We start from the raw sequence: 13,348 nt of genomic DNA, 5'->3' as shown, positions 1-13,348 counted from the left end.
AAAATGCCAAGCACCAGTTCTCTGAAAAATCACGTGTCATGCTAGATACCCAAATACCACGCTGCCCAAAATCCCTTTTGAAAAATCTTGGCTGGTTAAACATAAATTGGGCACTTATGCAGAGTGATGGTCAAACCCAGAATTTAATATAAAAAAATAAAATAAATAGAAAGGTGCTATTTGAAGGTAAGGTTTAACATGAAGGCCAATGATCTTTATAAATGCCATAGCCAGCAACTACTGAAGGGTAGCTATCTCTAGGCTGGCATAAGACAGTTATTTAATTTAGGGAAAGAGGTGAGGCAGGTTTTTCAAATCCAACTGAAACTGCAGATGGGGTCTGTGAGCAGCTCTGACCACCCACATAGGAAATAAGGCAAGACACCCCGAGTTCTGTGGAGAGGACCAGTGTCTGAGTAAGACCTCAGAAACCTTTTCAGCAGCACAGCTCCCCCTAGCACCATGCTGGGGCATCAGTTCAGGGAAAAGGCAGCCTCGTGAGTCATCAACACAGGACGTCCCAGGCGTTGATATGAGAACAATCAATCGATGTAGTATCTGAATGGCTGCCTTGGGAGTCTCCCTTCCAATACTAATCAGGCCTGCAACTCTTTAGCTGATGAAATAACAGCTTGAGCTGTATGTTGGCAGGTTTAAAAAAAACAAAACACAAAAACAAAAAAACCCTGAACCAGCACGCTGCCTTTTAACCAAGCCCACACTTCGTTCATCACTTTAGCTGTGTCTGATCGGACAGAATCTCTGACCCCTAAAGAAGAGGGAGACTGGAACAAGAATACTATTTTAGGGCTTTTGCTTTCTCTGGAGAAAGCATTCAAACCCAAGTCACAGAATAGTTCTCAAAACAGCAGAAATATGTTTGACGACACAGGAAGTGCCAGACTGGATCAGACCAGGGGGGCTGTCTAATCTGCAAACTGTTAGTGTCCAACAGCAGCAGAGTACAAGTTGTTTCAAGGAAAGTGAAAGAAATCCTGCAGCAATTATGCAATGGTCTTCCCTTGAAGTTTATTCTTTACCCTCACCGGAGAGCAGCTGACATATCTTGAGAGAGAGGTCTGTAAACCTTCTAATCACTTCCTAAATTTAACCTTTAGTCAAAATGCAGATTAGCAGACAGCAAGGAAGGGTTAGTCATATCTAAAGCTCTTGGTCTTAGTTGCAGGGAGTTCCAAAGGTTAACTATTCTGTGTACAATACGTTTCCTTCTCTCAGTTTTAGTGTTCTGCTTTTCAGTTTCATCAATGTGCCCATGTTCTTGTATTATGAGAAGTGCTCATTTTACCTTCTCTCTACCCTGTTCCCTCTTATTTATCTCCTCTCCAAACCAGGCTGTTCTGACCTTTTCCGTCTCTTACACAAAGTCTTTTTATGCCTCTAGCTACTTTTGTTATGTCTCTGAACCCCTTTTATGTGAGAAAGCTGCCCATGACTGAACATGCTATTCCCCAAGGGCAAAAAAAATGGGTTTATACAACTGCACAGTCATTTTACTATTTATTCCACTCCACGTGCATCCTAACCTCAGTGGCTGCACACTGAGCTAGACTTTTTCAGTGCACCACCTGCAACACCTCTCAGGTCTTTTTCTGTCCCTCCACAGACAGATGACTACCTGACATCAGAACCCAGGCCTGGTCTGGCAAAGCCTTCTTGGAAAGGAAGGAATGAAGCCTTCGTTCCCTAGTTCTGTGGGCTCACGGTGTGAAGGCCTAATGCAGTGATAGGAGGAATGGTCTGCCTCCCCGGAGGATGGAGTCTGTGCATCTACGTCTGGGAAAGTGGAAAGGCACAACACACTGACTAGAACCATCCTTAGATTCTTTGGAAGTTGGCTGTGCCCTATCAGAGCAGCCCAAAGATCCTAATCCAGATAAAGTTAGAGGCCACCTCAAAAAGGTGACTAAATTCTGAGAGCCAAGATGGTCTGGGACATAACCCCATGTTCTGGGTGTCCCCAAGCCTCTGATTGCCAGAAGCTAGGACTGGATGACAGGGGATGGATCAGTGGATAATTGCCCTGTTCTGTTCAATTCCTCTGAAGCATCTGGCAGAGGTCACTGTCGAGAGACAGGACACTGGGCTAGATGGACCATTGGTCTGACCTGTTATGGCCATTCTCAGGTTCTTCTAACAAGGGACCCTTATGACCCCAAACTCAGCAGCCAGTTTTCATGTTATTAGATCATCCATTGGAGAAGCTGAGGTTTTAGGACCCTGTTCGCTCTTCCACAGCATCTTTCATAACATGACCTCAAAGCACTTCATAAATATAAATACAAACATCACACCAGCACAAGAGAGGGTGTTCATCCAACACTGAAGAGAAGCACCCTTGAGATGAAACATGTTTAGGATTGGAGATGGAACTCAATACTGTAGGCAAATGAAACTACAACATAATTAGGCCCGTGCTCCCCATTGCCATGCTGGAGCCTCTGCATTTATTTACTGACAAAAAAACTTGAAGAATTTTAAAATACTGTGTGCAGAATTTTAAGTTTTTTGGCACAGAATTTTAAGTTTTTTGGTGTAGAATGCCCTCAGGAGTAGCACCTCCAGCATAGCACAGATTAGCACCATGCTGAACATTGGTTTGATACCAGCTCAGAGGGCAGAATGCTACCTAGGGTTCACAGATCTATTCTCTGCAGAACCCAGGTGTTCTTTAGGGAGGTCTCAGAAGCTGAGCGACTCACAAGTTTCTGGGTTCCCAATTAACTCAGGTGTCATTGTGGACAGCTCAATGGTAAGCTTCTGCTCAATGGAAAAAATCCAACAAGATGTTAGAATGTGTGTGGAATAGAACAGAAAACATTGATTGTGATGCCATTGTATAGATCAGCGGCATACCCTGTTGTGGAATACTGTGTCCAGTTGTGGACTATTAAAAAGAGAAATAAGCACTTCCCTGTGTCACAGAGAAAGCAGGGCTCAGAGGAAGCGATGAAGAGCGATCAGAAACATAGAAATACTTGCATATGAAGAGGCAATATGCTAGCACACACAATAGTGACTTGTATAGAGAAGGTACACGGAGTGCTCTTTACTCATAATCCAAGAACAAACGACATGCTGTTACACTGAAAGACAACAAGTGTAAAACTAACAGAAGGGATTTAATACAACTCACCGCCACCAGATATCATTGAGAGAGAACTCAAAGAGACCAGAGATGTAAATGGATAACTAGACAGCATAAAAGACTCCAGAAGGGATATAAACCCTCAGACTTCAAGGCATACACCAACCGTTAACTGATGGGGGCCAGAAAGAAGCTTCCTACTGTGGTTAAGTTATCCTATATTTGTCCACTAGACAGGTGGTACTGGCCACAGGCAGAGACAGGATACTGGACTAGAAGAACTGATTTGATCCATTACTACAGTTCTTATGTTCCAATCCAAATATTGAGCAAGCTCAGTTCTGTTCAGCTTTTGAGATCTGACTGTAGTATAATATAACTGTTAGGGCAACAAAGGGGCTTAATTCTGGACACTTCAGTATTTAAATTCCTTCTAGTTTACCTACATCTTTCAAAGACGAGCAACACATGATTAAGGAGCTAGACAGACTGATTGATGACAAATGTAAAACCATGGTTAACTCCACAAGTCTTTGGTAGGGTGGAAATACCAAAAAGGGAGAGATCATTTAGGTTGGTTTCAAGCCAGACTTGCTAAAGTTGAAACCTACAAAGATTGTGGAATGGTCTCCCGAAGTGGACAATGGCATGGTCACTGCTGTGTCACTCTGAACGAGGCTGGACAAACCACTAGTGGATAAAGCCTTTACAAAGGTACCAGGGAGGATGACTAGACCCGTTAGTTCTTTGACCATCTCCAACCTCATTTTGAGGGGCAAGCAGCATTAGAAGATCTGCTTCAATTCTAGGCCTGTCACTGTTGCTATGAATCTTTAGATCTGAAGAAGAGTTCCGACTAGCTCAAAGGTGTCTCTTTCAGCAAGAGAAATGGGTCCAATAACGGATATTACTTCATCCACCAGGGTGAATAAAAATCAATAATTTAAAAATTAACCAAAAAAATAAATCAGATTTTGATTTAGGTCGTATTTTTTTTTTGATAAAATGCTTTTTAAGGAAAAAACCTTCTAAAGATACATTATAGCTCAGAGACGGAATAGGGATTGTATACTATAGAATTAGAGACAATATATTCATGTAATGTTTAAGAAAAGTTTTGTAAATGAGTTCCAATAGTTCATGGATAAGGGACTCAATCATATGGGGCTCTAGGGGCTTCCGTAGAAATTAACCTAAATAATCTATCTACTCAGTGGGACTCAGCGCTCAGTCTAGAACATAGCATCAGAGATGCTTAGTTTTGCAGTTCTCAAACTGTGGATTTGTGTCTCCAGGGATAACAGCAAAAATGTTTTAAAATAAATGGATGAATAAATATATAGAGGTGACAAATAACAGACCTCAACCCTATTGTCCCTCTGCAAATTTGTGTACACAGAGTCAATTCCTTACCTCTCTCAAAAAAGTGCAGTTTCAAAAAGTTCAGTGAATAGAAGGTTGTTGGGGGCGGAATAGATCATTGATTTGATATCTAACATACCATTCTCTCACTAGGAGGGAAAACCTATAATGGCAGCAGGCCATAAGAGAGACCCATTTTGGGCATAAGAACCGTTCAAGAAATACGTTTGCAGATGATGTTTTAAAGAAAGTCACACCAGTGAACTGGTGGAAGTCACTTAAGCACTTGGATTCAGAGACTGTTGAAGTGATAATCTCACTTAACAGCAGTAGCTTCTTCTGCCGGTGTAGAAAGAATATTTTCTTCCTTTAGACTAATTCATTCCAAATTGAGAAATTGTTTGGGACCTGAAAAAAAGCAAGAAAGCTTGTTTTTCTTTTCCAGATTATGAACAAACAGGAAAATGAAGGTGAAGATGACTGAGTTAGCTGCAGAAGTCAATATTTTAAGTTTCTCACGTTGACCTGACAGTCTATTTAATTTGTTTTTTTTTAAATACTTCATTTAACTATTAAGAACAAATTTTAACAAAAAATAAACCTGATTTTAAAAAACGTGAATGTTTAACTAAATTCAAAAGTTCATATGGTTTGTTTTGTAAAATTATAATATGTTAGCTGTTGAAAATAATCCAGAAGACATAATGTTGTTGTTTTACGTAAATAAAACAATTGAAATGTCTGTCTGGTGATGTTCTCCATGGCAAAAAAATCCTCCAAATATACGATGAACCTGTTGAATTGGAGATAGTTCACCTCCCAATGACTTCATAAATATCTGCTTCAATTACTTTTGGTCAATGAAATAACCAAACAAACAATCATTCATTTTCTGATATATCTGTAAAACTATTCTGAAAAAAAGTTTTCAAAATAAATCACTGTTTAAAAAATGTATAGTGTGTACCTTCTAAAAATTAAACCTACATCTATCTGAGTTTTGAAGAATATGTATTAAGGTTGTAACAACCAACAAGAGTGCACTTTTATGTAGAAATCCATGATTAAAATCGAGTCTTCCTGACTAGTGATTTAAATCAAATCTTCCCTTTCACCCATCCTTTTCTCACTGCTGCTCTGATTCATTCTTCTCACTCAGAAAGAGCTATAGCGCCAGCTAGTGGAAGATTCTATGATGTATGGCAGCCTCACAAAACTACCCATGAAAACGTATCAAGCCAAGCCCAAGAAGTTCACTTGTGTAGCCTTTATCAGGAAGAAACTAATGAGAACCCACTAGCCCCAGCCCGGCCCCCCCCCCCCAAAAAAAAAAAAAAAAAAAAAAAAAAAAAGAAAGATAGAAGTTTCCTTGCCCAAGACACGAAGAATTTTTCAAGGCTGATTAAATTCCCCAGTCCAGTGGAAAGAACAGTGTTGTTTAAGACAGGAAAGCCCTCAGGCCAGCTGCACAAAGTGATGGATTTCACACTACAAAGACAGAGCCATTGCTAAAAAGAATTTGAATTGCTCTAGTGCACTGTGTGATCCGTGAGATCAACTCTGGAAAGGGGGAACTATTCTTCTTTGGAACCAGTACTTCCCCCACATCCCCCTTTTCAAGCTAAGGACATGGTTAATATGCCAAAGATGGAGAGAAGGGGTTGGAGGGAGACACATTTAAAGGCATCACCATGGGAACTGAATATCCTCCATTGGAGTCAACAGATCAGAAGGTAGGAGGTCACTTCCTGAAAATCATGGATTCTTGTGCGAGCTTAAGAACCACAGTAGTCCAAGCATTCTCCATAGATGCTTTAGTGCTGGGAGGCTGAGGAGAAAGACAACCATCCATTTTCCAAAAGAGGACAGAACTTTAGTACAGAGCTGTATGCCAAAAGAACTAACAGATTAGTTCCTTCTCTTCAGAAATGTCTAGACTACATGGATGTGTGGTCTACTCCATCCCACATTGCTTAAGGTGCTAAATAGCATATGGCAAACTGGAAGAGGGGAGCTATACTGAAGAGTTTATTGGGCTACTGGGATTCTTTGCCCTTGTATAGATGAGTATATTAGACAGAATCTATCCATGAGGGAAACTCACAGGCTCTACCCATTTCTTCAGTGGCCTGTTCAGTTCATGTAGAAGAGAAACTGCCTGTAATTGTGGTCTTCAAGAGTCAAGTTCTCTTAAGGGAATGATTAGCCCCACCATTTATTACAGCAGCTCTCAAACCTGTGGATTGGAATACAAGGGGTTAATGAGCATCCTCCTATCTAAGATTGTCTGTTGAAGCAAATTTACTCCATCGCATGCAGTAGGAGCCAGCCTCATGCCAAGAGCTCTCCCATAACCCCCTGTGCAGGCTGCTGCGGCACCTTCGTTGTGGAGGACTGGCTATTAGAACTGGGGTGACTAAGAGGTGGAGAACCCTGACTCAGCAACACTACTAACCACCTTCTCAGTGAGCACCAAAGAAGAAAGGAAGATGTTGTAGGCCATAACGTGAAACAGGTACATGGGGAAGTGGTTGGAGTGACAGACTGAAGGAAAGGGTAAATCATTCACTTAAGGTCTAATAATAATACCACTTGGACCTGCTGAGAGGCATGGAAAAGGGTACGAATCAATGGTGGGCTCCACCTTAACATGACGTCTTAAACCATCTTTACGCATGTGGGATGCCAGAAAAAGCAAGCAGCAGCCTTCAGAAGGGCACAGAAGACTTACGGAACATCCATGCTTAGACACTCAATTTAGACAAACTTGAAGAAGCTGCTCTTGTGTGTTATCATTTCTGAGCCCCCTTCCCCATGAAAAGATAGTGTTACAGAAGCAACCTTCACAAGAAGGCATCTTGTGATTAAACATGCCACTGAAGAGAATAACCACAGCTCAAGGAAACGGTGTGGCCATGCCAACTCACCCCTATGGTTGATGCCATGTAATCCGCACACATTTCAGCAAAGTCTCTCTCAAGTACTCCGTAATAAAGGCCGTAGAACAGGAGGGAAACACCAAAATCCATCGCATCTTCCGGTTTGATTCTGCAGTGCAAGAGGCAGAAAAACGTCAAACAAGTTCTTCAGTCAAACAAAGTTGCTTCACTGAACATATGCACAACTAGCCTGCTGTAAAAACAGAGCAAAGGCCTCATTAGCAATATTTAATAGTGTACTAGGAACCTCATCTACCACGTAAGCATTCAGTCTTGAAATATCTACACAGTGGTGACATGCACGACTGCCATGTCAATCCCTGTAAATACAAGATCTTCGGGAATTTTGGCAAGAGTTGCCATCTTCTAAATGCAGCAATATGCATTAATGTAGCACCCTGTGCTTGTGAATCTGTTTTGTTTTGAAGGAGGTCCGACTAGATGATCACAGTGGTCCCTTCTGGCCTCGGAATCTACAATCCTTAAATTGCCTAATGTGTATGGAGTCCATACCTTTCACTGCTACACTAGGACCACAGCCTGGCTTGTTCTAATTGTGAATTCTCAGGCAGTGATTCATAGCTAGATTTAAGGGGTAGTTCTAAGAGACAGGGGCTTCAGTTGCTGTTGTAGGTAATCAACATCTCTCAAGAAGAGAGAAAAAGATAGCCAGGAGTCTCCTTGACCATCAAGGCTGGAGATGTTACACAGTGGCAAATAACTGTAGAGCACAAAATAGACACAAATCACAGAGCCTAACTTCTCCATGCCTCTGTCTGCAGCCAAAAGAAAAACTAGTCAGCACTTTGGTCTCCTACCTTATTGATGACACGACTAGGAATATATATGGCAGTACCTATTTTCCAATGTGTTTTAAAGAGCCCCATAGCTAACACTTGGCTCTATACAGCTTTGCCATTTTAACTCTTTGATGGGAGCTAAGATTTACTCACCTGAACAACAAGTTAAGACCAAAAAGAGTGAACATTACAGCCATGTACCCAACAATTCCAGTGGCATAGCTGATCTTGTATATCAGCAGAAACCATTTATAGACCAGCCTGCAAAACAAAAACACACCCCCAAAAGTGAAGTGATTTTACAGGTATTTTGAAGGGAGTTTCATGGAACATCTGAAGGAGTTTTAAGATTCTAACTAAAGCTAGTTTATCACTTAGGCCATTTGAGCTGTTCATATGAAAGGGAAGATAATGGGCTGCCCATTGGCTGGGGAGCCAGATTTTCAGAGTTCTAATCCCAGCTCTGACACATACTCTGCCTGTGACTCTTGGCAAATCACGATGTATGGAATGTCATGACTTAAGTCCAGTACTTCATGACCTTCCAGGGATAGAAAATATCCCCACTAGGACATGGCTCCACTTATAGCCCAGCAGGGCTACGATCTACCAGGCTTTCCACCTGTTCCTCAGGTCAGCAGAGATTCTGGAGAAAATTAATATTTCAGTGACAGGCTGATTTTGTTTGAAGCTGATTAGTTGTCAGCAATGTTAGATGCACTCCTGACAGAGATGATTAGTGGGTAGAATCCAAGTGAGACGGTCAAGGAGTGTGATTAATACAGTCCCATCATAGGGCCCCTGGCACAAGGTGGGAATATTACTGGAGTCAGAAGCTGAACTGCAAAGCTGAAGCAAAGCAGTAAGTCTGTTGCATGGAAATCTGAATAAAGCCAGCTACCTGCTGACCTCACAGAGGCAGCCTGCACAAAACCATGTCTAGTTTTTGGTTCATGTGGCTTATAAGGAGATGATCATGCTAACCTCGGAGTTGTCTGCACAAGAGGTTTACGAGTTGCTCTGAAAGTGACAAAGGCTGTGACAGCAGAGAAGAGAACCCAGATCACCAGGAATCGCCACCAGTGCAGCTTCGCTGTGAAATAAAGGGGAACAACCCACATCTGGAAGAGGGTCACCATCTGCAAGAACAAAACAAAGGCATTTCAGCCAAGACTGAGCTCTCACACTGAATGGCACTGAAACCAATACTGGCTGCCCCGTTGTTCCCCCATGCCTCTATTAAAGAGAATACACTCTTGGTTGTCCAGCCCTGGACACTATGAAATCTGAATGAAATAATGCTACCCAATGTTTTTTCAATGGGTTCAGCGAGGGGCGAGATGGGACAGATAGTGGGAAGGTTTAAACCAGAGGGAGAAGTCATTGTAATATTGCTCATCTTTGCTAGAAGAGGCATATCTGCTCAATACTTGTCTCATCATTTTTTGTAAGACGGCCACAGCAATTTTCTCCTGTTTGAGGTTCTTAAGAGTTTACCCACACATCCCTCAAAGCAGATACTAAACAGGTGTACACAATAAGCTTCAGCTATTCCGTACAGATCCTTTCCCAGCACAAAGTTTTTGCAATGCAAATGGAATTGCTTGCAAAACCACCACGTAGGAAACAAGCCATTGTCTGGCAGTGTTAATTGGCATCATGAGGCTTGGAAGAGAGGAGGGTGTGGAGAATCCCCTGTTGTTCTTGAATGGAACGATATTCCCTGAAGTACAGTCTGATGCATCAAGTTAGCAAAATCAATGGTAGCAGAGTGACCAACAGGCTTGAGAGGATTCAGCAAACCGAGCGATCGGACAAGGATCCGTGAGCATTCAAATGGCAAATGAGGTCAGCGACCATGAAATCCAGCTTCCACTTAACCAGTCTGCGTTATTCTGAGTAACAATGGTGAAATCCAGCTTCCATTTACATTGTTCTGAGTAACATCAGAGGGGAGATCAATTTGTTCCATTGCCTCCTTAAGGGCTAACACAACTTGGTATAAGCTCCTTACTAGCAAAGAGTTACATATGCCATTGGTTCTCAGCCAGGGTCCGGGGCCCCCTGGGGAGCTGTGAGCAGGTTTCAGAGGGCCCATCAAGCAGCTAGCATCAGACTCACCGGGGCCCAGGGCAGAAAGCTGAAGCCCCACTGCATGGGGCTGAAGTCCAGGGCCCTGAGCCCAGTCACCCAGGGTCGAAGCCAAAGCCTGAGCAACTTAGCTTTGCAGGGCCCCTGTGGCATAGGGCCCCAAGCAATTGCCCTGCTTGCTACCCCCGAACGCTAGCTCCACCTTTCATATGTGGAAAATCAGTTTTTGTGACAAGTGGGCTGTGGAGGTTTTATAGCATGTTGGGGAGGAGGTCAGAAAGAAAACGGTTGAGAACCCCTGAGATATGCTACACCGATAAGGAAATTGTATTTTTATGGCTTACGTGGCCTATGTGTCTCATACAGTTCCAATGCGCACTGTTGGACAGCGAAGATTTCAACATCATACGGTAGTCAGAGAATGGCATTAATACAACTGTTTATACAGTAAATGCCAGCTCCATTCAGCACTTGCAGCCAGAGGGTGGATGAAAGAGAGTGGGAAACACTTACATTGTAGGAGCGAGGATGTCTCTGTTTCCACTGTACCAAGAGGAGCTGTGCAACCACTAGCGTGGCAATGAGGATGAGGACCATTTCGGCATGCATGGCCTCGTGACCACGGTGCTTGGCGTGCATCCGAGCATGCTCGACCCTGAAATGAGAATAAAGCAAGTCAAGTCTGGAGTGCACAGGCTGGAATCAGCCAGAACCTGGTATATAGAGCAGCACAGCAGGGTTGCAGGAAAGTTTCCATGTCAGGATGGAAAGTGGCGTGGGGGAGGAGGATGTAGTGTGTGGGAGGTTAGCAGGGAAGGATGCTGCTATAATCAAGAGAGGAAAGGCAGAGGAATACAAATCTGGTCTGGTGCTCTCAGATTCTAGAGCTATAAAAACCCAGGTATTTCTTTGGTTCAAGCTCTGTGCAGACAGGAAAGATGAAGTTTGAAGTGTCTTCTTGGTGCTGTCAGACTTTGGGAGCAAGGAAAAGCAGACTGCATCTCTTGTACCTACAATCTTGCAGTTCACTAGTGCAGCATTAGCGGCTGAAGGGGCTCCCTGCCATCATGGCTAGAAGGAGAGGCCCAAGGATATCAACTGATGCCCAGCAGAAATATAAAGGGCCCAAGCAGAATAGACAAAATGTCTTTCGCTTTAATTTTGCGTAGCAAGAGGCATCCCTCTTCCTCCTGCCCAATGAAGGGGATAGGAGCCCCAGCTCACACCTCTGCTGCAGTTCACACAACTAATTGACATCCCTTGCGTCTTTGAGAGAGGAACAGTTCTACAAGAACTGCAGGTCCCAGCATGCAATGCTTCCTATTTGAGGGCAGCTACCAGCTCATATCAAGCTGGAACTATGGGACTTGTAAGCTACATGGGCCTTACCACTATATTAAACATGAGCCCCGCTGAGTTGCGTAAAGCTCATGGTTGCTCCCATCGGGCCTGCAAGTCATGCTTTGGGAGCAGGAGAAAATGCTCCTAACTCATGGTTCACTTAAGACCAAGTGAGCTCAATGCAAACTGAAAATATGAAACAAAGCTACTTCTATGAGCCTTCAGGACATTTCTACTGATTAACATTCAAGTAGGTTGAGAGTACAGGGAGGCCAATTCTAAACATCCAACTAAAACTGGCTGGATTAACAGAAGTGGTGGGCAAATAATCTAGTAACACTGTGCAAGGCAAGAGGGCTTAGTCCACAGTTGGATGCTATCGCTCTGCATTGACAACTACAGCAATCCAGCCTCACTGGATAGTAAGGCTGGAGTGAAATTAAGACCTACGCATACATTCACCTCTCCCACACCCACTGCAATGCACCACTCACCTCCATCTCTCTTCGGGGGACAGTCGTGATAGATCAACCTAGGGAGGAAAAGCAACCAGTTACTGAAGTCCAAGAGTGGCAGTTAAAGCCTAGAGAAGATCATTGCAATACTTTGTTTACACACTAGTTGAAAAAAACAAGCTCTTTTCTGTGTAAGAGGAACTGTCCCTGGCTAAATGCTGTCACAAGCAATTTAAGATCATAACAAGGAAACCACCATTTAGTGCATGCCTCGCGGTAATCATGTTGGAATTCTGACTAGGGCTGAAGGCAATGCAAGAGTTTTATGTTAATTGCAAGGTTGTCATTATAGATCCCAGGGAATCATGGTCAGAGAGTGCTTCTTAAGAGTCAGGTAAGGGGTTCAGAGGAAGAAGCCACAAACCCATGTTCTAGCCATCTTGATTAGTCACCTTAGCAATCATCCTCCCAACATTAGCTGCTAGCAACCTAGGACTTCCATCTCTGCTCTATACCCTGGACACTTGTGGAAGTTCTAAAGAATCTTTGCACCACTCCTCACAATTGTTAGATCACTTGGGTGTCTAAGGTACACTCCCACACACCACTTTGAGGAGTGAAATATGCATCTTGACATCTCACCTAGAAACACAACTTAGGACAGTTTGTTCTGAGCAGTGGCTGCAATCTCAGGTACAGCCTAGTAACCCCAAGGGAGTAGATGATTCAGCCCCCTGCTTTGTAGATGTAAGGGTCAGACGGGACCAACAGGATCATTCAGTCTGAACTCCTACATAACACAAGTCGCAGAATTTCACCCAATAATTCCTGGAGCAAACCCATCATCCTTGACTATCTTTTGGGAAACATTCAATCTTGAGTTAGATGTTAGGGGATTTCGAATTTACCACATCCCTCAATACATTGTTCTAATGGTTAATTACCCTGAATGTTTTAAAAAAAATGATCAGTCTTATTTCTAGTCTGAATTTGCCTGGCTTCAGTTTCCAGCCATTGGATCACCTTATGCCTTTGTTTGCTAGATTAGAGAATCCTCTAATCTAACTTGTCAGAGGGCATATTTTCCTCCTATGGTAACACAAACACTGTCGCGGGAGGCAAACAGTCACTTTGGGTGTGGTTAATGAAATCTTATAGATCCGACTTCATTTCAGCTCATCCTTAACTGTATTTATATTACAAACAGTTAAAACCAATGAAAGCAGGTTGCTTGGGGCCCAGACCAACTGCCAG

At 43.0% G+C, this 13,348-nt stretch overlaps 1 protein-coding gene across 4 annotated transcripts in view; it reads right to left on the bottom strand.

The window, feature by feature from the left end:
- The window catches only part of RNF121 (ring finger protein 121), a 45,874-nt gene that overhangs the window by 20,517 nt on the left and 12,009 nt on the right, over positions 1 to 13,348 (bottom strand). For all 4 annotated transcript variants that reach the window (XM_030556188.1, XM_030556197.1, XM_030556205.1 and 1 more), the window contains 5 exons: positions 12,134 to 12,171; positions 10,812 to 10,953; positions 9,192 to 9,346; positions 8,361 to 8,468; positions 7,396 to 7,516 (listed from right to left, as the gene is read on the bottom strand). In XM_030556188.1, coding sequence (XP_030412048.1) covers positions 7,396 to 7,516; positions 8,361 to 8,468; positions 9,192 to 9,346; positions 10,812 to 10,953; positions 12,134 to 12,171 — 564 coding nt within the window. The remainder of the gene's footprint in view (positions 1 to 7,395; positions 7,517 to 8,360; positions 8,469 to 9,191; positions 9,347 to 10,811; positions 10,954 to 12,133; positions 12,172 to 13,348) is intronic.

Source organism: Gopherus evgoodei, chromosome 1 (assembly GCF_007399415.2).
Source record: "Gopherus evgoodei ecotype Sinaloan lineage chromosome 1, rGopEvg1_v1.p, whole genome shotgun sequence".
Taxonomy (NCBI): Eukaryota; Metazoa; Chordata; order Testudines; family Testudinidae; genus Gopherus; species Gopherus evgoodei.
The sequence above is the reverse complement of the archived record's forward strand: the minus strand, read 5'-3'. Positions and strand labels throughout refer to the sequence as shown.